The following is a 26,080-nucleotide window of genomic DNA, read 5'->3' as shown; positions in this document are numbered from 1 at the left end:
AGACTCGTGCTACGCACTCGTCCACCCCAAATTTGTATCTACGATACAGTACCTGTCGAGTTCTCTAAATAATACATATTGTAGATTTCTGAAAAATATGTACTTTTCATCAATAACTGTTTTTATTTGCGAAATTCTTTCTATATCATGTATAAATTTTTGCATCAGTATTGTGGTACATTTTTCATTGGGTTTTTTTTTATGTGTGATATTATCTAAAGTCCCCTATTTGATAAATATTTATATTTCCTTCGGTAAGGGAAAATAAAATATTGGACTTTCCACTATATAGAACTATTTACTGCATGACAAATGAAAACAATTGTTACGTGATGTATAAAACATTATTTGCTTGATACATGAAAATCATTATTTGTTTGAAAAAAAAATCAATAAAAATTGAGAAATTGAATTACTTTGGCCATCATACTTTACTATATAAGTAAAAATACAGATCTAGCGATGTTAACATAAGGTACATTTGCAATCTCAATTATGTCGAAAATTTTAGAAATTGTTATTGAGGTAAATATGTGCAGTACATATTATTTTTGTAAGAACTGGAAAAGGGATTTGATGGTGAAGGAAGAAGATGATCAAGGTCATAATTCAAAAAATCTACACTCTTCAAAGTAATCAATATAAATTCCAAAATTATATTTCGTTTGTTTTTATTTTATACTTTTCTATTCTCTAGGTATCCAAGTAGTTGCCGCCAGGTATCCGCGTTGTTGCCACCATGTTAAAGGCCCTTGTTTTGTCATTGTCCATTGCTCTGGCAATAGCCGGTTACGACAAGAAGGTTCACACACCGTGAGTAAAACCATTAAATACGTGTACGTGATTTAGATTTCTGGGTATGATGAATTACTTGTTATCATCTATAATTCAACTGAAGTTGCAGATAAATTATATCATTAATGCTTTATTTTGCATGTTCCGTTCAAATTAACCTTTTCATAATTTATTATGTAAGATTTTTAAACTTACATAAGCTTTGTCATTATGAATCATTCATATATGGAATTGAATGAGAATTTTTTGATATCTAAATTATGTCTTCCTTTCTTATTTGTATACAAGCACTCTTTGCTACAAAAATTCTGAGAAAAAAATGCAACATCTATTAATAAGCATTTTTATGGGAAAGAAAATACGTTTTAGATACAAATCTAGCTTTGTATTTTTATAGATATGAAATTGATGATAGAAACTAAATGTAATGAAGCTTTTAATCCCATGCAGTAAGATCATAAAATCATTTTGATATTTCTGAAGTCCTAAATTTTTTGCATTTTCCTTATTTTCTTTAAAAAGTTTCAAAAGACATCAATTTTAAGTGGATTTTTTTTCTTTCAGACAATATACACCACATGCTTCACCCTAAACGATTTTAAGAATTGTCATATGATTTTACACAAATATCCAAAAAATTAATATTGCGACAGTTATAGACACTATTTTCAAAAGGAAACTAATCCCTTATATAAATTATGGCCTATTTCCAGAATGGTCCTCCTTAACGTCATATTCATATATATTAAACTCATATTCAACCAATGTTCAAACCATTTTTGAAAACTCAAATTTCTTGGGCGTACTAATGTTAAAAACGTTCTTTCTTCTTTCAAAAGAAATTTCCCCATTTTTTCTATATAATATAACATTCTGCCGAAGTACGAATTGTTTTCTTTTGGAATTTACAATCAAATCCTTTCTATTATATCGACCTTTCATCTATTACCAAATCAAATCCATCATTTATATTTGTAATTTCTTTTAACTTAGCGATTGAAATGTCATTTGTTTACAGATGGACATTAGGTTATGGTAACGGACCTTACAGTAATCTTCTTGGAAGCTACTCTCAACTATACATTCAAGGCTATATATATCCAGGTAGAAACTTTTTTGGTGGATATGGATACTATCCAGGCTTTGGATACTATCCGGGATTCGGCGGTTACAGCAACAACAACTATCTAGGTTACAAGTATTATGGATATTCACCGTATAGCAACTTTAACTCGCTCTACAGATACAATTATGGATACTATCTCGGTGGAGTTAATTTTCCAGGATACTATCCAAGACAAAATTTACTAAATGTCTTGTATCCCGGCAATACCCTTACCATCTACCCAACTGTGAAAAGAATTTACTAAGATGTTTTTTTCCCTGACAAAAAGGCACTTTTCTTGTGCTATTTGTCTCTTGTATACTTTATAACATATAATACCATTAGTTCAGTCTTTCTTTTACAATGGATTTTACATTGATGTGAGAATTACAATCAACGATTGTTACTTATTATCTGCTTTTCCTTTCAGATTGTACCAAAACGACTGATTCTCAACAGAAATATCTTAGTTATTGTTTATCTTAATAAATTTTCAGCATCATTTTTTTTTTATTTATATTGCCTTTTCAATGTAAAGACGAGCTTATAAAGCAGAAATAAAAAAGATCTCACTCAGTAAAAAAAAGATTCCCACATTTCAAGTGTGTTCAGAGATGACCTCGACATAGCACTTTTTCTGCGACAGTTAGTTCTGTACTTTAGCAGCCCAGAAAACAAAACTTACAATGTATACTGTACGCAAAGGCAAATGCAGTCATTGCTCTGAACTACCAAGATATGATGTTTGATTAACTGCAAACATGAGTTGTAATGCCAGTAAAAGTCTCCCAAAGTTTACATCTCACTTTAAATTGCACGGTGGAATATTTAACGCTCTTTCAAATATCATATGCAGCAATTTCTCTGAACTACCAAGATATGATTACATTGTAAATTCACTGGAAGCATGAGCTGTTATAAGAATAGTATCACAAAGTTTGCACCTCATTATAAACTACTTGGTAGAAAATTTGACGTTCCTTAAAATTCCATGTTTGACTGCAGACCTACAATAGGTTATCCTGATATCAGATATATGTACAGTCATGCATGTATTTTATTGTATTTATTTATAACTGTGTATTCTTATGGCTTTCAATACCGGTACAATCGTCTTTCATTAATGTTAAAAATGTTCGACATTCTTATGTATGATGCCATTTTAAACGACACTAAACATCTCTAAAGCGGTACGACTTTGGCGAACGATATAAAACGTGGCTGTGTTTTACGATGAGCACTTTTGAGAAATGTTTACCGGGTAGAGCTCACGTGACTACTTAAAATAATTTATTCAACAGGTGGGTTCAATAAAGGTCACACAGGTTAACTGCTCTCGCTTGATATAGTAAAAACACTGAACTTTTCATGCATTTTTAATATTTTAAGTACCAGCCTAATGCTGTACAAATCTCCTACTTTCACACAAGTTTTATAAATGTATAGTGTGTCTTCTGTCTTTGGCTCCTTATGTCGCGGGTTCGAATCCCATTGTGGGACGTGGAGATCGGTCCATCGGATGAGACCGTTTCAACCGAGGTCCCGTGTCGCAGTAGGTGCTGGCACAAAAAAGACCCCTCACCGCTCAATGGCCTTGAGTGCAGGTATAGGTCAAAATTTGCAGCTCTCCACCAGCAAGCGCTGGCGTCTCCATATGAGTGAAAAATTCTCGAGAGGGACATTAAACAACAAACAAATAAAACAAATTTGTCTTTGGCACAAATTTGAGCAAGGTTAGGCTGGCAATAAACAAAGGCTTTCAAATGAATGCCCGTCCTCGATTTACTATAGAAAATCACAAATGTCGGCTGACCCCTACCACATTGTATGGTCTTGCTCTTCACATAAACATATATTTTAGAGCTAAAATTTGTTGAATCTTATAGTTTAGATATCAACTGATGATATGAGATGAAAAACTATGCTTAATTTGAATCTTCATTTTTTCATCTTTTAACCGTGGCCCATAAGTGCACTTGTTCTTTAGCGTGTTTTATACGAAATAGCGAAACGACTTTGAAATGATCCGGTTTGAGGATAGAGGAAGAGTTTATTATGTTTGAAGTGAAGAGACTGTCGAAAGTGATTAACAAGGATTAACATGAGATATTTCGTGAAAATCCACAAGAGGTGTATGCTCTCTAATGAAAAGGGGGAGATAACTACCTTGATCAATCTCAAACATTCATTAAACAAAACATATCATGAACAGGAACACGGATCTCTGGAAACATCAGAGGTGGGATTAGGTGCATAGGAGGAGTAAGCATCCCTTTTTTATTTCATCATAACAAATGACAAAAACACCAACTCTGTGCTCTTTCCTCCAATAAAACAATATAGTCTCTCCTCAAATTTTCAAATCAAAAAGGCGGTCGCAACTTTCACTTGGGTATCAACAATCTTGCCATTTCCGGTAGAAGATATTAAGAAAAATCAAACCATCGAGGGAAGAATTTTAGCCGAAATGGTAAGTATATAAAATTTTCCGAATTTTTGTATTTTCTCTGTATAAACCTTTACGGAATTATGAAATTATAGCTGCAATATGGTCAATAAGCAAATGGGCAGAATGAACACCATTTCTCTATATGGCATAACTATAACAAACAACAGACAGATTTGGAATTTCTGCTTTCTATTTCCAAGTTTTCCTTTAGTCAATAAAAGTCACAAATGGCCATTATCTGTAAAATTAATCAGAATTAAGATGTTTAAATCACCAACTTGAGCTTCAAAACTTGCATTGAAAAGTAAGCATTGAGAGAAATTATAACAAAAATAAGTATTACTTACTTTCCGTAAAGTACATGTATACATGTACATGAATAAAAACTGAGAGTCCTTTACCGAAGGTAATGATAGTTTTACAACGAATATGAAAATTTAATATATACTTTACACTAGGTAAGTAATACTAATTTAACTAACATTGCTGCAGTGTTTATTGTCGCGATTTTTTTTTTTTTTGGCAGTAAATCATTTAACTTCATTATAAAGTTTACGAGGACAACTTTTTCTTTATTTTGATAAAGATAAATAAGTGATAAGAATGAATATAATTTACCAATTATGTACTCGTAAAAACGATGTCAAAAAAAGATTTAGGGTTCCATATAAACAACTTCGCAGTTACAATGCAAAAACCGTCACCTAGTGAGATTATATAACATTATGGGACATCTTATCTGGTTCTACATGCACTGGGTTTCCAAAGTGTGCAAAATGACTTATAATGTAAATACAACTTAAATATTTATGGTAATTCGTGACAGACCATTAATTAAATTCTTCGTTATTGAACAGTGCAGACTTCTTAAATAAATCTTCAGCAAAGGACATATAATGTTTTTTTGCCAGAAATTGTATAACAAAACGTATAAGAAGTAAAATAGATATTGATTACTTCTGCAAAAACTTACTTGATTGGCTTATGATTATGTCAGGAAAGACAACAAAGGTCGATATAAATAATGTGAGCAAAACTAAGTATCAGAAACTGTAGATTAATCACTACCATTAAGAAATGAGGGCGTACCACGCAAACACTCATGTGCTGTTTAAACTTCTGAACTATCTTATAGAATTCCTGCTTGATTTGGTCCATTCATCCGATGTAACGTCATGCAAATCACAGTGTTCACGTGCAGTGCATTCTAATACAAAGGAAGGAAATCCACTCTTTCACTGTCTAGATTTTCTTCATTGACATGATGTCTGAATTATATAATCATAGAAACATTTAAGACGTAGATAAAAACACAAAAAAAATTGTTAACTTGACACAACCACATTTGAATGAATTATCTTTTCTATAAGCACATACAAATCATCAAATGCTTTCAAGCATCAATACAAATCCTTAGATAGGTTTCCACTTGATTTTAGATTTACCTAATTCTCATGTTTTAATTTATGATAATGTGGCTACAGGACAAAAATTCTTTTGGATTTCAAAGCATTAGACTCCCCTCGTGCATTTGGTTAAAATAATTCAGATAAAATAGTACATGTATTTTCAATGCTACATGATGATTAGGAAGACTTTAACTTCAACCTTATTTTTATGTTATTTTTGTTTCCTTATTCGGTTTATCATAAAAGACTAGAGTCTTACATTCCTTGTATTTATGAGTAATTAAATTTGTTACATTTATTCACAGATGGTGCATAAACGATATCCTATCTTGTCTGGACAATTACCTTGTAATGAAATGAAGTTTGGGACATACTCAACAAGACTGTCTATACACTTAGATCAGTCTCATTGTACACATTTGTGTAGATTTGTTTGTCTTTAAATGTCTAAATACAATGAATATTTAATCATAAATGGCGGTGGATATGGCGGTGGGTTTGGCAGCGGATATGGTGGATATGACGGATATGGCGGATTTGGCGGAGTTGGGTTCGTACGGTAGAAACTATCCATTTAGAGGTGGATACAATGTAGGTTTTCCAGTTTGGGGATATATCGGGTAAAGCGACAGATCCCCTCTGCTAGGTTCTCAATATCACGGGTATTATCCTGATAGACGACGATATACAAAGAGGGTATACTAAGACCTTCCCAGTATGAAAAAGGTAAATATTTAAGCATATTATCATGAGCATATAAGCATAATCATGTTAATAAAAAGGAAGATTTATTTATTTGACAATCATCAGGATTTTTCATTTTGTTCTCTTGTAGACAGACCGATGACAGGACAGCCTTATACTTAAAAACTGAGTTATTGTTAAAATCATTAAATAAGCATGCAGCATTTAATAGCATCTGTTGTATTCCTTCATATTTAATCAAATGTGTTGTGTATTTTCAATCTTCGAGGCTACACCCGAGATTTTGCAAAGGGGTAGGAAACGCACAACGTTTTATTTATTTATTTACTTGACAGTTTTTTTTATATATAGTGCATTACATTTTTTAAATACTCTAGAGAGCTCAAAATTGTTTATATTTTACTTTATCATTGTTAATGTTAGTAAAAAAAAGGTCGGGTTGGTTCTCGACTTGCTTGAAAAAGTTAAAGGGGGGATAACGTGTAGATCAGGTCCCCTAAAACTGCAATTTTTATGGTATTCATTTTGATATTTTACGCAGTTTTATGTCATATTAATTGAATTCTTGACTTGATAATAACCAACTCTTTAATCAAAGAAAAGATTAATTGGTAATTAGGGAGATAAAATATATGGAGATAACGAACAGTATTCCATCTCAAAAGTCCATTAAATATTACAAAATTGGAGCAGAGCAAACACGGACCTCTAAGACATCAGAGGTGGGATCAGGTGCCATGGAGGAGTGAACATCCCTGCCGACCGGTCACATCCGCCGTGTGTTCCTTGTCATGATCGAGAAATAACGCAAAAATCCGTCGACAACTCAGTGTGTAAATAATGGCCTAACAATTAGAATGAAAAAAAAATCTGAGATCTGAGTCATAAATTTATAAAATTTTTGAGTGCAAAGCTTGAACTTAAAAACCAGACGAAAAGAAAATATGTTAAAAAAAAAGGTCGGTTGTATCTACATATTATTTTAAAGATTTTGATTTTTTGTTTTTTTTTTATTTATACGAGATATTAATTATCAACTATTTACTGCATATATGGCCAAAAAATTGATATAAAAACCAGTTCTTAACAAATTGAGCGGTCATAACTTCAATGACACTCCAGCAGTCCTAAGAGAATGGAGTCGGTGTAATAACAAATTAAGTGTACTGATATAACCCCACCACACACCCAATGTGCATTCGATACATATGACATGTATTTCCGGACACATATCTTGACTGTCCGAACGAATATATATATGTAAGACTCCAAAGTCCGATGGTCACGCCAAAGTCCGATGGTCTCGCCAAAGTCTGATGGTCTGCACCGAACCCCGATGGTTTGATGTCGGTACGGACGCCAAAGTCCGATGGTCACGCCAAAGTCCGATGGCATCGCTAAAGTGCGATGGTCTGATACGCCAAGGTCCGATGGTGAGGAGAAACAATTAACGTTGATGACGCCACAATATTCCGACGTTAATCCTTGACGCCGTTGTCCTGCATTCAAAAGCTATCAATTCAGTATTCGCCCTACCTTACAATTTCACTAATTTTGCTTATTGCACCCACCAGAGATATTAGGGCTAGTCCTCGCACACTTCTCAGCTGATAAGGGTTAATCTTTGCACATTATTTGAGTAACAATGAGTAACTTTGAACCCACCTGAGAGACTTAGGGTTAGTCCTCGCACACTATTCGACTGATTAGGGTTAGTCTAGCACCCACCCAAGATATCTAGTTTATAGTTGTTACAATCATTTCAATCTCGCATCTATCAAAAATAACAGTGTTATTCCTTGCATTAAATATTTATTTGTAATTATTTTGGAAAGCAATCAGACCTTGGCATGGCGCAGCATTGCAGTTTGCCGCAGTAGTACTATGACGTCATAAACGTTAATTTTTTTCTACACCATCGGACTTTGGCGTGTCAAACCATCAGGGTTTCACCGTTTGGCGCAGACCATGGGACTTTGGCGTGACCATCGGACTTTGGAGTCCCATCGCACTTTGGAGTCTTACATATATATCTAATTTGTCCGAACACATATCTAATTAGTCCGCAAGAAATTCTAATCAGTCTGAATAAATATTTTCATTCGTCCGAATAAGCGCTCGCTCCGTGATCGGGAGGTCGTGAGTTCGAATCTCGACCGCGACTGACATAAGTCGATAAAAAAATGGTTAGCAACTGTTCTTTCGCCATGCGCTCGGCACTTTGAATTGAAATTTGCGGGTCCTTCGGATGAGACCTTAAAAACCGAAGCCCCGTGTCACGGCGGGCGTTAGCACGATAAAGATTCCTCACTGTTCAGTGGCCCTGAGTGCCGAGAAAAAGGTCAAAATTTGAAGCCCTTCACCGGTATATGGTGACGTTTCTATATGAGTGAAAAATTCTCGAATGGGACGTTAATCAACATATAATCAATCAATCAATCGTCCGAATTATTATCTAATTTGTCCGAATGAATTTCTAATTTGTTCGAAAGAATTTCTACATGTAATTTGTTATAAGGAATATTTAATTGTTACAAACAAATAACTCATTTATCCGAACGAATAATCTTTTTTGAACTGGCACTCCAGCGGCACTGCAGTTCTATGTCAACTGAATATCGTTCATAAAAAGAATTAAAGTTAATCATCTAAATAATTTACTGTAATATTTATAGCGTCTGTCTATCCGTGCGTTAGCCGACCCGTCCTTTATAGTTGAGGGATGGGGAGTGTGTGTGTGTGTGGGGGGGGGGGGGGGGGGTTTCACATCTCTTTTCCGCAACTCCAATTACACAACTGAATAGAATTTAATGAGATTTTTACAAAATCTTTATAACATTGTACCATTGTGCACCTCATATTTTCCTTCTTAAATAGACATATATTTGAGGTTTCCATAACGAAAAATATACAGCGCTATTCTTTTTATAAAATCTGGGGTACCCATCTCCTATCGGCAAACCATTAATTCAATGCTTATTTATTATAAACTGCAGGCTTTATATCAGTCTAAAGCAAAAAGCATATAAAGGATTTTTGCTAAGAAATGATTTATAACACATGTATTTAAATGAAAATAGAAATTGGCAGTTGGAATATCACTACAAAAATTGACTTGAAAGAGAACAGAAGTATAATTTTAGGCAACGTGAGTTAAAAAAAAACAGTGTCAGAAACCGCAAATTAACTACAGTCATTACACAGAGAGAGCGCACTACGCGAACATACAAAAGCTGTCTGAACTATCTTATAGATTCCCTGCTAGATTTTTTTACCCATTTATCGTATGCAATAATTTATAAATCAAACTGTTCACGTGCAGTGCATTCTAATTCAAAGGAAGGAAACTTGCTTTTCACTGTTTATAATTTCTTGGAAAACACGTCTTAATTTATAAATCAAAGTGTCCACGTGCAGTGCATTCTAATGCAAAGGAAGGAAACCTGCTCTTTCACTGTGAATAATTTCTTGGAAAATAAGTCTAAATTTAAAAAAAAAACATTGAAACTTTTTAAACGATTATGAAAGCAAAAATATTTATTTTTATGAGCAAGAGTTTTTCATATACGTACCGAACCTCATTGCATGCATTTGAATAGATTTTCTTGCTTTTAAATGTCTAAATATAAATATTTAAAAATAATTGTTTATCAGGTAGTGAAATATTAGTATCTTTAACTTGTTTCTAGAGCAAACTCGCCTCAAAAAAGAGATTTAGTAAAATGAGCTTATACAGTCTTATTTGGTGCTAGATCCATTCTGAAGTCATAATAAATTTGAAAATTACTAAATTTTTAATTAGTTTTCTTAATTTACATTGAAGTGAAAAAGATAACAATTAGTGATCGATCTCAAAAAAATCAACAAACAATACAAATCTGTGAACAAGGCATAAAACGCGGAGTCCCATGTAATAAAACGGCGGCATCTTAACAAGCAGACATGTCTTAAACTTATTAGAACCCTACACTCTCAATGAAGCATTCGGTCATTTGCTTACATTTCACAATTAATTAAGGATAAATAACACAAACGTTTTTCACAAATCAGCAATATTTCTCATAGATTTATATTCAAATAGGTAACGTGTAAAATTTTGTCATAATGTTAAAATGTGTGCAAAATTTTGTAGAGAATTACATGGAAAACGACACAAAGTCATATATCTAAGTACCAAAGAAAATTTATGATTTCTTTATATTTTAGGGATTTATTATTTACATCATTTCTAATCAAATTCAGCCAAAAATATCTATCAATCCATGCATTGAATTTTTGTTTGTAATATGTATCCTTCAGAGTGTTTCGGCGGTATTAATAGCACAATGTCCATTCAAAATATGTAATAAGGTTCGCCTCATCAGGGGTCCACTTTATGCACAAATCAATCAACCTCTTTGAACTTCATTTGATTTTAGTTTTGATCCTATGACCAGATCACCTATATTATTGTGTTTACTGTTTGCAACCATAGGAATGCGTTTTTTTTAACCCTTAATATATGGATTGTATTTGGTAATCATAACATTTGGTTGACGCTTCTTTTCTTTCAAGATTTTTTTATGCAAGTACCTTTTTTCTGTTTGTTTTGCCCATTACAGTGATAATAGGATCAACTTCCTTATCAGAGTAACCCCTCTTGGACAAGTGTGTCGTAAAGTTTGGTAGAATCGTTGTTAGGATAGATGAATCACTTGTATTTCTTGCATGTCTGATGCATTCACCTTTTATAAATCCTTTAAATACTGAAGGACTGTGGGCGCTTTCTCTGTGTAAATACTGAAAATTGTTTGTTGGTTTTACATATGATTGATTTTTTTTTTTTTTTTTTTTTTTTTTTTTTGGCTTTTAAGGCCCGCCATCATCCGAAGTCCATCTTATTTATGTGTCTTAAAGTATTGTAAGTCTGACTCAACTATTATTTCGCCTATATTCTTGCGTTTACTGTAGGATATTCGTTCATCGTTAAACTCTCTTTTTGCAAATTGTGTCTGTTTGCAATATATAACAGTGTTTGAGAATGCGTTTTTTTAACCCTTAATATATGGGTTGTATTTGGTAATCATAACATTTGGTTGACGAGTGTATTAAATCGACGGCATCTTAACAACCAGACATCTCTTAAACTTATTAGAACCCTACACTCTCAATGAAGCATTTGGTTATTTGCTTGCATTTCACAATTAATTAATAGTGTTTTGGCAGTATTGATAGCACCTGTCAATTCAAATTATGTAATAAGGCCTCATCAGCACTACTGTAACTAAAAAGCACTGAGAATCTAACAAAACACTGAGGAAGTACTGAGTTGTACTGAGAAAACCCTGAGTGGTACTGAGCCTGGTACTGAGTAAACTGAGGTAGTCCTGAGGAGCACTGAGGTTTTCACTGTGGAAACTGAGGACATACTGAGAGGCACTGAGGTTTACTCTGTTGGTACTGAGGGGGTACTGAGGGATACTGAGGTGGCTCTGAGGGAACTGAGCTGATACTGAGTAGCCCTGAGGTTTAAAACCGTGGCTACTGAGGTAATCCTGAGTGACACTGAGGCTATTTGTTTCAAAAATTACTATTTTCTTTTGAGTTTTATTGTAATATAATGGTTAAATTTCTTTATTTTAAACTCTCCTCAAATCAAAATGTGTAGGTACAAGTATTTTGAAACCTAACATCAACAAATTAAACTGGAATTGTTTTTGCTTCTCATTCATTGAATTCGCGGCTAGGATAAGGCTGTCCGAAAAATGTCATAGTGTACCAGCCGCAGTAACTTCTCTGAACTACCTAGATATGACGTCATAATGGCATATGACGTCAAGTCACTGCAAATTTGAGCAGACATGACGGGGAAAGTGTCATAACTTTTACATTCCTTTCACATCACATGTAGAATTTATTTTACGTTGATGTTTTATTCATGTGTCTGGATTGTTGTTTTAAGGCTGTTATGATGGTGAATATTTGCAGTATGATACCATTAGCCCTATTTCTTGTCTAACCTGTACGTATTCAAACAATTACAAAAAAGAATGTGAAACGCTCCCCATTACGCGTCTATAGACAGAGTGAGAATTTATAAATCGTGTATATATTAGACTGGCACAAGTGAATAATAAGGATTAATTGAAGATATTCTGTGTGAATCTACTAGAGAAATGTGTCCTCTAACTGAATTTTGCTGGGGGATTGTATGTAATTTATCCCATTCTGTATAAATTGAGATGAAGTGTGGAAAATGACCCCTTGTATGTGGGTAAGTTGAATTTCTCGTGAAATATTTTCTTAAGAAATAAAATTCAGACTTGCCCCCAGCACTTTTTATATACCCAAGATTACGATTAATTGATTTATGTAACAAGCCGTTCACAATAATTTTGTTTTTCACTTGTGCCGAAGCGATTTTTGTGCAACATTTAAGAAAATTTGTAAGAGTCCATCACGTGATCAACACAGTCATGTGACATCACAGAAATGCTTTTTTATAATACCTTATTCAACTCTCTTTACAACTTAACTGTGTATGTATACATAGATTACAAATTGAAATCAAAACATAGCTCAAAATAAAAATAGTATATATCTAATGCATATTAAGCCTTCGGACAGCCTTAACATAACTGCGTTAAATAAATTATTTGCATTTGGAATTTTAAAGGGATATTTAATTAAGTGTTCTACGCATATATTTTTTGAAATATGATATCTGATTTATTTGTCTTTGATATCAACCAATTAGTTAATTATTTGTGAAATTTCTTTTTTTTTTTTTTTTTTTAATTTATTTAACCAATATTAAACATCATGATAAATAGTTTATATTGTCCAATAATTCTCGATCCTCACCTGAATGTTTAGAGTGAGTTACGATTCTTCTGTGCAAATACAGGAGTCCTTAATGTCAGGATAATGGCAATGTTTCAAACATATTCGATTGCACGGCACACATAAAAATTTTGATGAACATGTTGCAACCTTTCCCTGTAAAACATAATATCAGTTAAAAGTTACAACGATTCTGAAACATCTTTTACTTGAAAGTTTCTGATGATCAATATCATAAAAATAAATAATAAATAGATAAAATATTATTTAATGAATAAATAAATAATTAAAGCAAAAACTTTTTAGATGATCTTTTATTGAGATATATATAGAAAAATAAAGCGGTGATGTGTCACAACTTAACAACTTATTAAAATAAATTTTACTGTATATTAAAATTATATGAAATAGATGTATTTTGACTGATATTATCATTTATTGCATATTTTTAATGCTATTACTATTATCAATATTTAAGCTGTTGGTGCGACATCTTAAAAAGAAATATTTCGAATTTCAAAATCATATCCCGTATCTCATTGCATTGTCATGTTGTAAATTTACCGGGTCAATAAGTAAAAGTAGGTGTCACTTTGTAAATTTTGTATTTACTGTCACTCGGTTAATTCAAAATTTTACAACATGCATGAAAGCATTTGAAAAAAGTTTTTTTTTTTACCTATCGCGAATTATGAAAATTATTTTGAAAATGAAAATGGGGGATAACTGAAAGTTTTGTTATATGTGCTTGTTATTAATTAAAATGAACACCGACAGCAGTAAATAATACCGGTAGGTTTTGTTTTATGCTCAGGTGATATTTTGTAAGAAAAAGTTTGCCGATTATTTCAGCACACACGCAAATGAAAGTAGAAGAAAGTAGTTAGAATCGTTAAAGGAATTAAGATATTCAAAGTTTAAAGTTTGGGATCTATATGTAAAACACAATGCGCTAAAATTGTAATAACATGTAGTTATATAATATCAAATCATGCAATCTTCGATGTTTGGAAAACAATTGATCTGTTAATCAGACTGATGGCAAGTATACTTAAATTATATAACCCTCGCTTGATTTACCAGGAACTTATCATTGTCATAGCTGCGTATACATGTTTTCTTGGTGATAACGCAAAAATAAGACATTAAATACAGTAAATGAAAATAAATTATTACTCTGTTTAAAATCCAATTTTTGTTTTATTTTGACTAGTTCTAATTATCCTACAGTATTTTTTCAACTGTAATTAGGTCTTACTGCCCATCTGTTATAATACTGTACAGTACATATAATAATCACGAATGATTCAGTAGACGTTCTAAGCTTTAGAATCTTATATCCTTTCATTTTGAAAAATAACTAATACCTTCGGATTAAAAAAAACTCAAGCCATACTATGAACGCTATTAAAAAATATAGCTTTATCGGAAATATTGTTTAATGTATAATTGTGTACAATTAAAAGTGTTCCTTTAAAAGATGATTTTTATTTAACACAGCAGCGTATTTAAATAACATGAATATGGATATTGTACACAAACGGAAGCCCACTGAAGTTCTACGCAGACGCTGACAAACGGAAGCGCCGTGAAGCATTATACAAACGGAAGCGCTGTGAATTACACAATGCGGTAGCGAGAAAATAAGACAATAGGTGTCACTGCTGTATATATACAGAAGAGCACTTGCCGGATATCACAAGCAGTCAGTTACGCAACGTTGACGTGACAGGTAGACTCAGAACAACCCCCTCTTTTTAAATTTTCCCTCACACATTACAGAATATCATTTAAAATACAAAAAATCTAAATTAAATTTGCGATACATTAATAATTTTTTTTTCTTGATAATTCAAGTTGGGAGTTTCAAGATAAAATCTAATTTATTTTATTTTATTTATTTATTTATTTATTTATTTATTTATTTATTTATTTATTTATTTATTTTTTGAACTACTGGTTTAGTTTAGGTTTATCTCTACTAATCCGATCAGTTATAAACAAATATCTAAAATACAGTGTGCTTGATTAATTAGAAGTTTTGAGTAAGCGATACATATTATCCAACCCTCTCAGGGTCCCCTTTCAGAATAAAGAAATTAACTGAAAAAGAAAGAAAAACTAAATATATTTGAAAATTCATTTTGATGAAAATGGAGAATATTTGATGTTTAACTTTGATTTCCATAAAGCAAGAATTAAGTACCAGTTTTCTTAGTCAGATAATATGTAAAATTCAATGTCTTCTGATCTGATCTGCAATAATTTCTATACATACTTTACACTTTTGTTAATATGACAGCTGCAATGTTTCCGTTTTCTTAACAGAACTTTCTAAATATCCTGTTATTGCAATAGTCATAATAATAAACATGTTACCATAAAGAAAAGAAAAGAACACGAGGCTTGTATTGCCTTTCATGTTAAATCAAGTATACAGTATAATTAAGTGTTTGGAATTAATGTGTTGTATTTATGAATTTCTCTTCAACATCGTTTACATGTACGATGTACTTAAAAAATACGGCAAAATTTTAGTAAATTTATTTTCTCTCCATTCAGGAAAGGTCGTGTGATTCGCTGTTCTATACGGTCGGATGTCTCCGTAAATTTCAGACATCGGGAACGAGCATCAAAATACTTTATTTTCAGCAATGGTTTTGTTTAGAATGTTAACAGGCGACAGTTAATGGCACATCAACTTTTTCTTTCCAAGTGGTTACTGTCACAGATAGTAGTACTTATTCTTGAACTGGTATGTAATATCGGTATATGGACAGTTTAGTGGAAATAGAAAACCATGTAGTATAAGAATGACAAAACAATCAGAAAATACAAATTACATAGTAGTTTCATGCAGTCCTACACGTATAACCACCTGGGATTCACGACACTTTTCACTGAAAGACTGGACAGGAAATAAGCATGTCACCGTAAAAGTATTTTTTTTTATGGCCAGGTTATTGACAAGCAAATATTGCTGCTTTTTAAAATAGTATTTATTTATTTAGATAAAATGGTTCTCGAAAACAAATGAATAATAAGTGGTAATTTAAGGTATGTCACTCGTGAAATTTCTTATATCAAGGATTTTTTGAGAAGTATATTTTGGATAAGTACTCATATAGTATGACTCAAAATCGCAGAGAAAACAGGGGGTCAGTGTGCATTTTACTGAGCTACAGTACAATAAAGTTGACCTTTTTGCACTTAAATTTTAACTCTTTGGTTAATCACTTTAACCTTTATCATATTTTATCAGATGTAACCATGGCAATAATTATAATCTTATTTTACGTATAATAGTTCGATTAATATGTATCATTGAACAAATCTTGCAAATTAATACGCATAAATTATTGTGTGACCTTTTTGCACTAAAAAAGTAACATATTTGGGGTATTAAAAATCTAAATAGGCAATAAAATATTTTCTTGTATCAAACTTTTTACGACTTAAGTGCTGATCAGTCTAAAGTATCGAGTAATTTAAAATAATGAAAGAAAAAGTTGGGGTCAGTGATGTAAATTTGGAAATATCGGTCAAAATATGCGATTTTCAAGCAAAAAACGGTGTAAATTTTATCTTGACTTCTTTAATATATCTTCATTTCTCGGCAAAGTTTGTTGAGCGAAGGTGTAAAATTTGTTATAAAAATATAAATTGAGACCTATATTTAATATTCCTAGCCATATCATAACGGAAAATATTCTCTGAATAAAAGTATGTGAGGCTAAAGTTCCAAGATAGTAAGTTAAATAAATGTGCAGATTTGCAGAATGTTCTGCTAAATATCCCTCCACCACAAGAAATAGTCCCTCATAAATCTTACTTCTTTATGAATTTTTGAGCAGTTTTTTCATTGAATGTTGAACAATTTACATTGTTTCATTTAAATATGTTATAAAAATTGAATTTTAATAAATAGTTTTGAAGTAAGAGGTTCTGCCTGAACTTTTCTAAAAAGCTGACGAGTGACATACCTTAAAATAAAAATGTCCCTGTACATCTGTATATTTCAGTTAGTAAGTAAACAAGCACCTAATTCCATGCTTGCAGACAACCACGTGTTAAACATGTTAAAGCCAGGTATGCATGTGACCTTGACATGACTGTTCTAATTCATGCCGATGAAATAAGTAAAGAAAATCATGTACATGTATGTAAAGCATAAATATATTGTTTTATTTTTGACAGCTCCCTATTACCTACACTGTAACTGGCCTTATTAACAGGTATCTAGAAACCACACTGTTATATTTGATTTCCGTATCACTTTCAATTTTTACATTGTACATTGAGTGGTAGAAGGAAAATATTCAAATTCTGTGACATCTCTACAAAGTAACAAATGAATTAATTGACCGTAAGAAGTAACGCGCATACATTTACATGTAAGTTGTATTAGCTGTTTATTATATCACATAAAACATGATTAAATGACTACCGGTATTATACAGTGAACGGGGGTGGGGTGGGGTTGGGGGGGGGGGCACTGCATGATTGACGGGTCTGCATACAGTGTATAACATGCGCGGCCTAATAAAAGTTTAATGCACAGAGATATTTCTTATTCACAGAAAATTTACGTTACACGTATCAATTTTAACATGTGTAACAGTCGAGGAGAAACAGTGACGAATTATCATGTACATTCACATGCACAGCCCGACTTTAATACATGTAGAGCCTTTTTGGTCATCGCGCTGTCATATATTTACAGGCTCCTTTAATTGGCGAATGCTTTAAAAAAAAATCTGTCTCTATCCGATTTATGCATAATTGTCACAGAAATACTAACGACGATGGGAGTTTGCCATTAATTCAAGTGTCTACCCTTCAATTAATTAACTACATGTATAATGCTGACAATCTAATGCAAGCCAATGTGTACGTAGTGCTAAGGAGGGGGAAGGGGGGGGGGTATTTTCCTGATAATGTTCATAAACTGGAAACCCATTTTCTTAACTGTGATGAAGGAATTAAATCTTGCATGTACGGAATTGCGATGTACACTGTGCATGTATCTGTCAATTTACATTTGTTCATTTTTTTTGTTTATCATGCTGGAATTATCATTTTTACGTTGATGTACATGTATATATTTCATGCCTCTTATGATAGAGATGCTATAATAAGTTTTACTAAAGCTATTCAACGCTTTAATTTCCAGTATTTCTTTTTCATGCAAAGGTGAGAACAATTGCATACAAGATGTGAGAAATAAAAAAAGCATAGATTAAATACATTTTGGCAAAGATCACAGACGTAGTTGCAAGTTAAGTCATGCAACCCCCCCCCCCCTACACACACACACACCCGTCTTTCTCTCATGAGATAAATCATTTTAATTTATACTAAATAAAAGAATTGATGAATTCAAATATAATTCCATCAGACTGATTTTAAACTTACTGATCATTTATAAATATTCTGTCAGGGCATTGATCCTTGCTATCTGTGTGATTGTTTTTTCTTGGGTAGTTTCACTTTCACCTGACTTCAGTTTTGTACATTTAAAGAACGTGTCTGCATGCGTAATTTTTATTTTAAAAAAATCTTCCTAAGCATTCTAATTCTATATACATCTACCCACAAATATTTCATTTAATTGTGGATTGTTTTCTCTATTTAATCTTTTAATTATTGAATATTGCAGTCATCTTATAAAATATCATTGTAGAAAAATTAAAAACGACTATGAACTTCACAATGCCTCAAATCGCCTAAAATTGACAGGTAGGATCAATTCAGAGAAATGGCTACCTCGGAAGTCAACTTGTAAATTCTGTGTACACTCTGAATTTCTATGTTGCGTAATTACATGTAAATAACCTCTGTCTTTGTGTATTTTAGGCGACACCTATATAGCCCTTTCCCTGCTACCGTGCATCACTGAGTGTCCGTTAGCTTATTTCCGGCTGCGTTCGGCACCCGTAAAGAATTAAACTACTTTAGTTAACTCATTACTTTACTTTAATCTTTGTTCCCAACTTTCAGCGCCCTTATAATGAAGCTGCTTAAATCATTGTTTTCATTATAAAAAGGAATTTTAGTAGAAGTATTTTTAAATCATTTGTATAATTTTATGCCGAAGAAACATTTTAATTTTACGCAAACTTTGAATGCAAATTATCAAGTAAATCAGATTTGTTGTAATTACGATAACTTACATCCCCCCCCCCCGAGGCCTTTTACTATATATTAATCTTACTGAAAAAGATTTTTTAAATTAAAACTTAACTGAAACATGATATTGGATAGTGTTAAACAATTTTCATGCTATAATTGTGATATGTAGATGCCATGTTATTACCATTCACAAACCCAGCACTTTAGATATTTTGTAACACTTGCCACTCAAAATAGAAGCCATGTTAAAATATTTTTTTTAAGTGTGCACAAAAGTGCATTAGTTTTTTGGTAGCTGCTTACTTCTTTTATTTTTTGACATTAAATCCCTTTTCACAATTTCAGATTTTATTTAAAATTTCACAATAATAATCCTCTACATTTTCTTGAATATTTGTTCGCTGCATTTTATTTCCGGGATTTTACACTGCTTTTACGGCAATTGTTATTTTGTACCTTTCCAGAAATTTATGTCGGAATAAACTTTAACAAAAGTAAATATTACTTAAAAAAATAATTTTACACTTATTTTAAACCATGTTTTCCGAATAAAAGTATTACAATACACTGTATATAAATGGAGCCTAATTAAAGGTTTTGCTTGAGTTAAATAAAAACGCGTTTTTCCCCAACTAAACTCAATGTCAACCGAATAACATGTACATGTCAAAATTATTTTGGATATTGATGATTTATTCTATAAAGTCTTTTAATCTGCTTTTATTGCCAGGAAAGTACTTTATAATTAAAGTCGTAGAAATTAACTTTAAAATGTCGGAAATGAAACCATTAATATTTTAGAGGATTCATTCCATTTTTTCACTTTAAATTTTCAGATACTACTGGCTCTTCTGAAGAATAGATATTCAAATCACATGTAATACAATTCCTCTACTTTTAATAAGCTCTACTTATTTCTGCATATAAATGCAAAACCTAGACATGGTTAGATCACTTGATTCTTAATAATTGAGGTTTTTATTTAAGGAAATTATTGTTTTCAATAGTCTACTTAAATCTAAATTGAAATAATACTACAACACAATCTTAAAAAAAAAAAAAAGTGTCTCAGGATTACCTCAGTAGCCACCGTATTAAACCTCAGGGCTACTCAGTATCAGCTCAGTGCCCTCAGAGCCACCTCAGTATCCCTCAGTACCCCCTCAGTACCAACAGAGTAAACCTCAGTGCCTCTCAGTATGTCCTCAGTGTCCACAGTGAAAACCTCAGTGCTCCTCAGGACTACCTCAGTTTACTCAGTACCAGGCTCAGTACCACTCAGGGTTTTCTCAGTACAACTCAGTACTTCCTCAGGGTTTTGTTAGATTCTCAGTGCTTTTTAGTTACAGTAGTGCAGGGGTCAACCTTATGCACAAATCAATCTATCTCTTTGAACTTCATTTGATTTTGGTTTTGATCTAATGATTAAATCACCTAGATATTATTGTATTATTAAGTACGCATACCGTATTTACATTGAAGTTGAAAATTAAAACAGTTTTATTAAATTTAAAATTATGCCACGATGCCTCTTGATCAAGGTATAATTATTTGAAAGAGTCATTCTCTGTAATGACTTGAACATTCATATAGGAGCTGTGGCATGCATAGTCTCAGAATTTCTCCAAACTCTCTATGATAAAAGTCTTTGATTCCGTAAATTCAAATCAGGCAAAAGTTGGTTGCAACGTGTCATGGTTACCATAGCAACATGTCCTAAAGTTTGAAAAATTGCATTTTTCAACTTGTTCAGAGTCCCACAGTTAACGTTTGCAGCAAAGCAAACAGGTAGCAATGACTGTTTCTGAAAGTTGAAGGCCTGGCGTATTAAATGCATGATAAACATGTTTGGTAAAACAACTTTTACATATGTTACTATGGAAACAATACTCAGAAGTAATAATTTTGTTCATTTAATTTTTTGAAGTCATACACTTAAGAATAAAAATAATTATAGGTTGAAATACAAGCAAATAATAGACAAAAGATCCTTGTAACATATACCAAGGACGAAATATGATATTTCTTAGGTTGGCAATGGTTGCTATGGTTTTAATACTACGAAGGGATTTTAAATTTACTCTCTTAGTGTTTTAATCTTATCCATTGAGCGCCTAATAAGTATACAGGAGAATTTTGTAATGGACACAATCAACGGAAGTTGGTATAATATGCTAGCGCCTGTGATATATGTTTTAAATGCATTTTAATTTTTTTCCCTTTGTTTTTCCTTTTTTTTTTCTTTCTTGTCAGTTAAAAGTGTTTTATATGCATGGCGAGGCTGAAGCACCAGGTAGAAAAATACTTTTTTTCCTTCGGACGAATTAGAAATCTGTTCGGACGAATAAAATATTTGTTCGGACAAACTATAGAAATTCTTTCGAACAAATTAGAAACCCGTTGAGACAAATTAGGTATTTATTCAAGAAGATATTTATTTGTCCGAACGAGTCAGTTATTCCTTCGAACGAAAAACAAATTTGTTCGAAGAAATAAATATTTTGTTTACTCTATTTTTCCCAATATTTCTTTCATTTTGTAGAAGTAATTAGTTAGACCGCTAAGAGAGAGAGAGAGAGAGAGAGAGAGGTCGGGTTGGTTCTCGACTTTTTTGAAAAGTGAAAAAGGGGGATTACGTATGGATCAAGTCCCTTAGAACTGTAATTTTTATGCTATTGATTTTACGTAGTTTTATGTCACATTAAAAGAATTCTTGAAAAAAACCAACTCTTAAATCAAAGTGAAAAGATTCATCGATTATTAGGCAGACCTGAGTATTATACAATTATATAATACATAAGGGCACAGGATGGACCTTGAAACCGGACGAAATGAAAATATTTTGAATAAGTTCGATTGTATCTACCTACTATTTTAAACACTTTCAGTATTTTTTTATTATTATTATTTATATGACAGAACACTTATTTACTATTCACTGTATATATTGCAAAAAAAAAAATGGATTAACAAAGCAATTCTTAACTGTAATTTCAATGAAACCCCAGCAGTCCTAGAGAATGGAGTTGGTAAAGTAACAATTAATTATGCTGATAAAATCCCACCACACACCAAATGTTCATCCGAAACAGTTTACTTGTTTATCTGGACAAATATCTAATTTGTCGGAAAGAAATATATCTTATTTGTCGGAAAGAAATATATCTAATTTGTCCGAACAAATATCTCATTCCTCCGAACGAATATTTTTATTTTTATCTCGCACTCCAGCGGTACTTGGTTTTACGTCAACAGAAGATCCGTCATAAATATGAAATAAGGTTAAGCATTTTGATAAATTACTGGTTTATTTAAAGTGTTTGGGCGTTCTTCTGTCTATGCGAAGGTTCGCCGATCCGTTCTTTATAGTTAGGGGGAAGGAGGGTTTACCAGTCTCTTCTCAGCAACTCCAATTATACCACTGAATAAAATTTAATGAGATTTTCATAAAATCTTTATAACATAGTGCATTGTGTACCTCCTATTTTACGTTTTAATCAGACGTATATTTGAGGTTTCCTATAGCTGAAAATGGACAGCGCCGTTCATTCTATAAAAACTGGGGTACCCATCTCCTATCTGCAACAACTCCAACTATACCACTGAATAAAATTTACTGACACTTTTCCAGTATCTTTATTTCACTGTGTCATTGTGACCTCTTATTATACGATCCTATGATACAAAACATTGACTTTATCTTTATACTCATATGGAAAGTGGATCATGTTTTGAGTTCAGTGCTCACAGTACTTCTAGTTTTATACTTCCTTCACCCAACAAGCTGGTATATGATACAACATGAATCTTTTTCATAGAAACTGTGCTGTCAACTTGATCCCACTTCTTTACTCAACATTTGGCCCAAGACTATAAAGACCCCATCGATAATTTATAATCAACAATTATTATAATTTATTATAATTTAACATTATATTCATACATTTTCAATTTTAACATATCCAAAATTTATTGTATCAAATGAATGTGGTATACCAAATGCACATCAACGAAACAAGTTAAGGTTGTTTACACCGAAGGAAATATTTTAGGAGATTTAAAGTTATTTTTCCAATCTGTTATTCAACATTGAAACAAATCTTTTTTTCAACAATTGACCAAAATCTCATTTGATTTCGGTCAATAATCAATATTGGAGTCACCATTCAGCCAGACTTTAGGTGTTTAGTGTCCAAACTCCTTTAAGTTGCTATTAAACCATCTTTAAGCCACCATTAAAACGCCATTACACGAGCGATAGATGTGCTTTAATAGGTAAAATATTCTCGCAAATTATAAACGCCGGATTTACGCATCTCTTTAATCGTTAATTTGACGTCAACTGTGTTGAATTTATGAAGGAAATAGAAAACTCATATTGTTGACCAAATTTGTCTGAGACTTAAAGTTAAAACTGGTTCATGTATTTCGGGAATATAAATTATGCTACGAGTTCGATGTAAGATTGGCATTCAAGAGATATAAAGATTCAATTAAAACCGAATAACCCTCGAAAACAGAAAAGATAGAAAAAACAGATTAATCAGATTATAGTTTTTAATATATGTTAGGTGTTAAGGGTCAGAATAACCCGAAATGCCAGCAAAAATCAATCACACAGTTTAAACTTAACATTAATTTTTTTACAATAATATCAAAAAGTCAGAAAGTACATACTTACAGCAAGAATCCAAACATATATTCAATAGAGTGACCGTTGTTTTACACACAATGTCAAAGTGAAAGTAACCAACACCTATCTTATTGCAGTCTCTTTGTACTCAAGTCTCTTTGTACTCCGACCCTAGTCCATTCAAAGTTAACCATCTTTTGTAAAAGATTTGTAAGTGGACTAACTACTGAGAAATATTTGGACAAAATTTTCTGTAAAACCCAGCCATGCCCAAAAATCTCGTTAACTCTTTCTTGTTTGTATGAATCGGGAACTTTGCAATACCTTCCACTTTAGCCATAATGGGTATAACATGACCTTGACCTTTTTAAAGACTTAAACACTCTACATAAGCATTACAAAATTCGCTCTTTTCAAGGTTTACAGTTAAGTTTGCTTTAGCTAGATTGTCGAATAATGCATGCATGATTCGGAGATGCTCGTCCCATGTGTTGCTGTTTATGATGACGTCATAGATGTAGGCCTCACATCCCTCGAGGTTTTGAAGAAGGGAGTTAATCATCCTTGAAATGTAGCTGGTGCGTTTTTCATGCCAAAAGGCATTACTTTATACTGGTAAATTCCATCTGTTGAAGGAAAACCAGATATTTCTTTTGCTCTTTCGGTTAACGGCACTTGCCAGTAGCTTTTCAACAGGTCAAATTTACTGACAAACTACAGGATCTGGTACAACTTTTCCACCACCTAAATCGTTGCCTAGCAACGAATAAATGCCTGGAACGGGAAGAATAGGTCGAAAACATTTAGTAACAGGTCCAGTAACTAAATCTGACTTCAAACAAATTCTATGCAGGGGAACATCAATGACAGTTAGCTCCACACCCTATAATAAAACTGACCCGCCGGTAGAAGTCTGTTCAGACAAAGGAATCATGCCGTCTAATAACAAAGTCTGTGCAGCACCAGTATCTCTCAAAATCTAAACAGGTTTAATTTCGCTAGAGTCACCGAGTGAAACAAATCCTTAAGACAAAAAGGGCTTATAATCCTCCATAGAATCAACAGAACTGGACTTTGAACACTCAACATCAGGAGTGTCAGAACAAATCGAAACTAAGGCTCTCCTAACACCTCGAACTGCCGCACAAGCATATGGCTGAGTTTTGTCAAGGTCATTTTTCTCTTAAGTTTAAAGCATTCGCTGATCAGATGACCTTTTCTCTTAAATTATCTACAAGTAGGAAGCGACCCTATTCCATGGAAACCTTCAAAACGTCATGGATTGGACTTAGAACCGCCTGGCAATGGAGACTGGAGACTTGTGAAAGACTGAGACCCTAAACCACTCTTTGCATATGTGTTTGAAGTTGCAGAATTATTGCTAGTGTGAGATCTTGTAAGAAAATTCTTTTTATGAGACAGAGTATAAGTATTAGATATGACTGCTGCCTCTTCAAGAGTTTTCACATTCTTATCTTCTAGGTGTGTTTTCAAATCTTGAGGAACACATTCCTTAAACTCTTCTACCAGGATGACTTGACCTAAATTAGCAAAAGTTTTATCAAGTTTCTTGGATCTAAGCCAGTGATCAAATAAATCTTCTTTCTCTCTTGAAAATTCAACAAATGTTTGATTATCAAACTTTCTATATTTTTTCTGATTTTTTTGTCTATACGCTTCGAGTACTAATTCGTATGCTTTTAATATCGCTGCCTTGACCTTGTCAAAATCTGGACTCTCATATACCCCTATGCAGACCACACTTCAGCCGCTTTGCCAATCAGTACACTCTGTATAATAGTTGACCAAACATTTCGTGGCCATTTAAGATCGTCTGCAACTTTTTCGAATTGTGGGAAATATTTGTCCACAGATTTTTCTCGAAATTTTGGAACTAATCTGATCTTTTACGGAAGCCCATTTAGGACCTATCAAAAATATATTTAAATTCGATATAACGAATTGTCGAATTTTTTTTATAATGAATTTACTTCGTTATAACAATTTCTTTGAATTCGATGCAACGATTT

General features: G+C 32.6%; 1 protein-coding gene across 1 annotated transcript in view; it reads left to right on the top strand.

Annotated features, from left to right (window-relative positions):
* The first annotated feature begins 711 nt into the window (after positions 1-711).
* LOC133198090 (pupal cuticle protein Edg-91-like) overlaps positions 712-26,080 on the top strand; it is a 49,324-nt gene continuing 23,955 nt past the window's right edge. Inside the window, exon 1 of the mRNA XM_061334236.1 lies at positions 712-813. Coding sequence (XP_061190220.1) covers positions 740-813 — 74 coding nt within the window. The 5' untranslated portion in view covers positions 712-739. The remainder of the gene's footprint in view (positions 814-26,080) is intronic.

The sequence above is a fragment of the Saccostrea echinata genome, unplaced genomic scaffold, assembly GCF_033153115.1.
Source record: "Saccostrea echinata isolate AGI-Se365-2 ecotype Australia unplaced genomic scaffold, CSIRO_AGI_Sech_v1 ptg000033l, whole genome shotgun sequence".
Classification (NCBI taxonomy): domain Eukaryota; kingdom Metazoa; phylum Mollusca; class Bivalvia; order Ostreida; family Ostreidae; genus Saccostrea; species Saccostrea echinata.
Note: the sequence above shows the minus strand (reverse complement) of the source record. Positions and strands in the feature narration are given on the sequence as shown.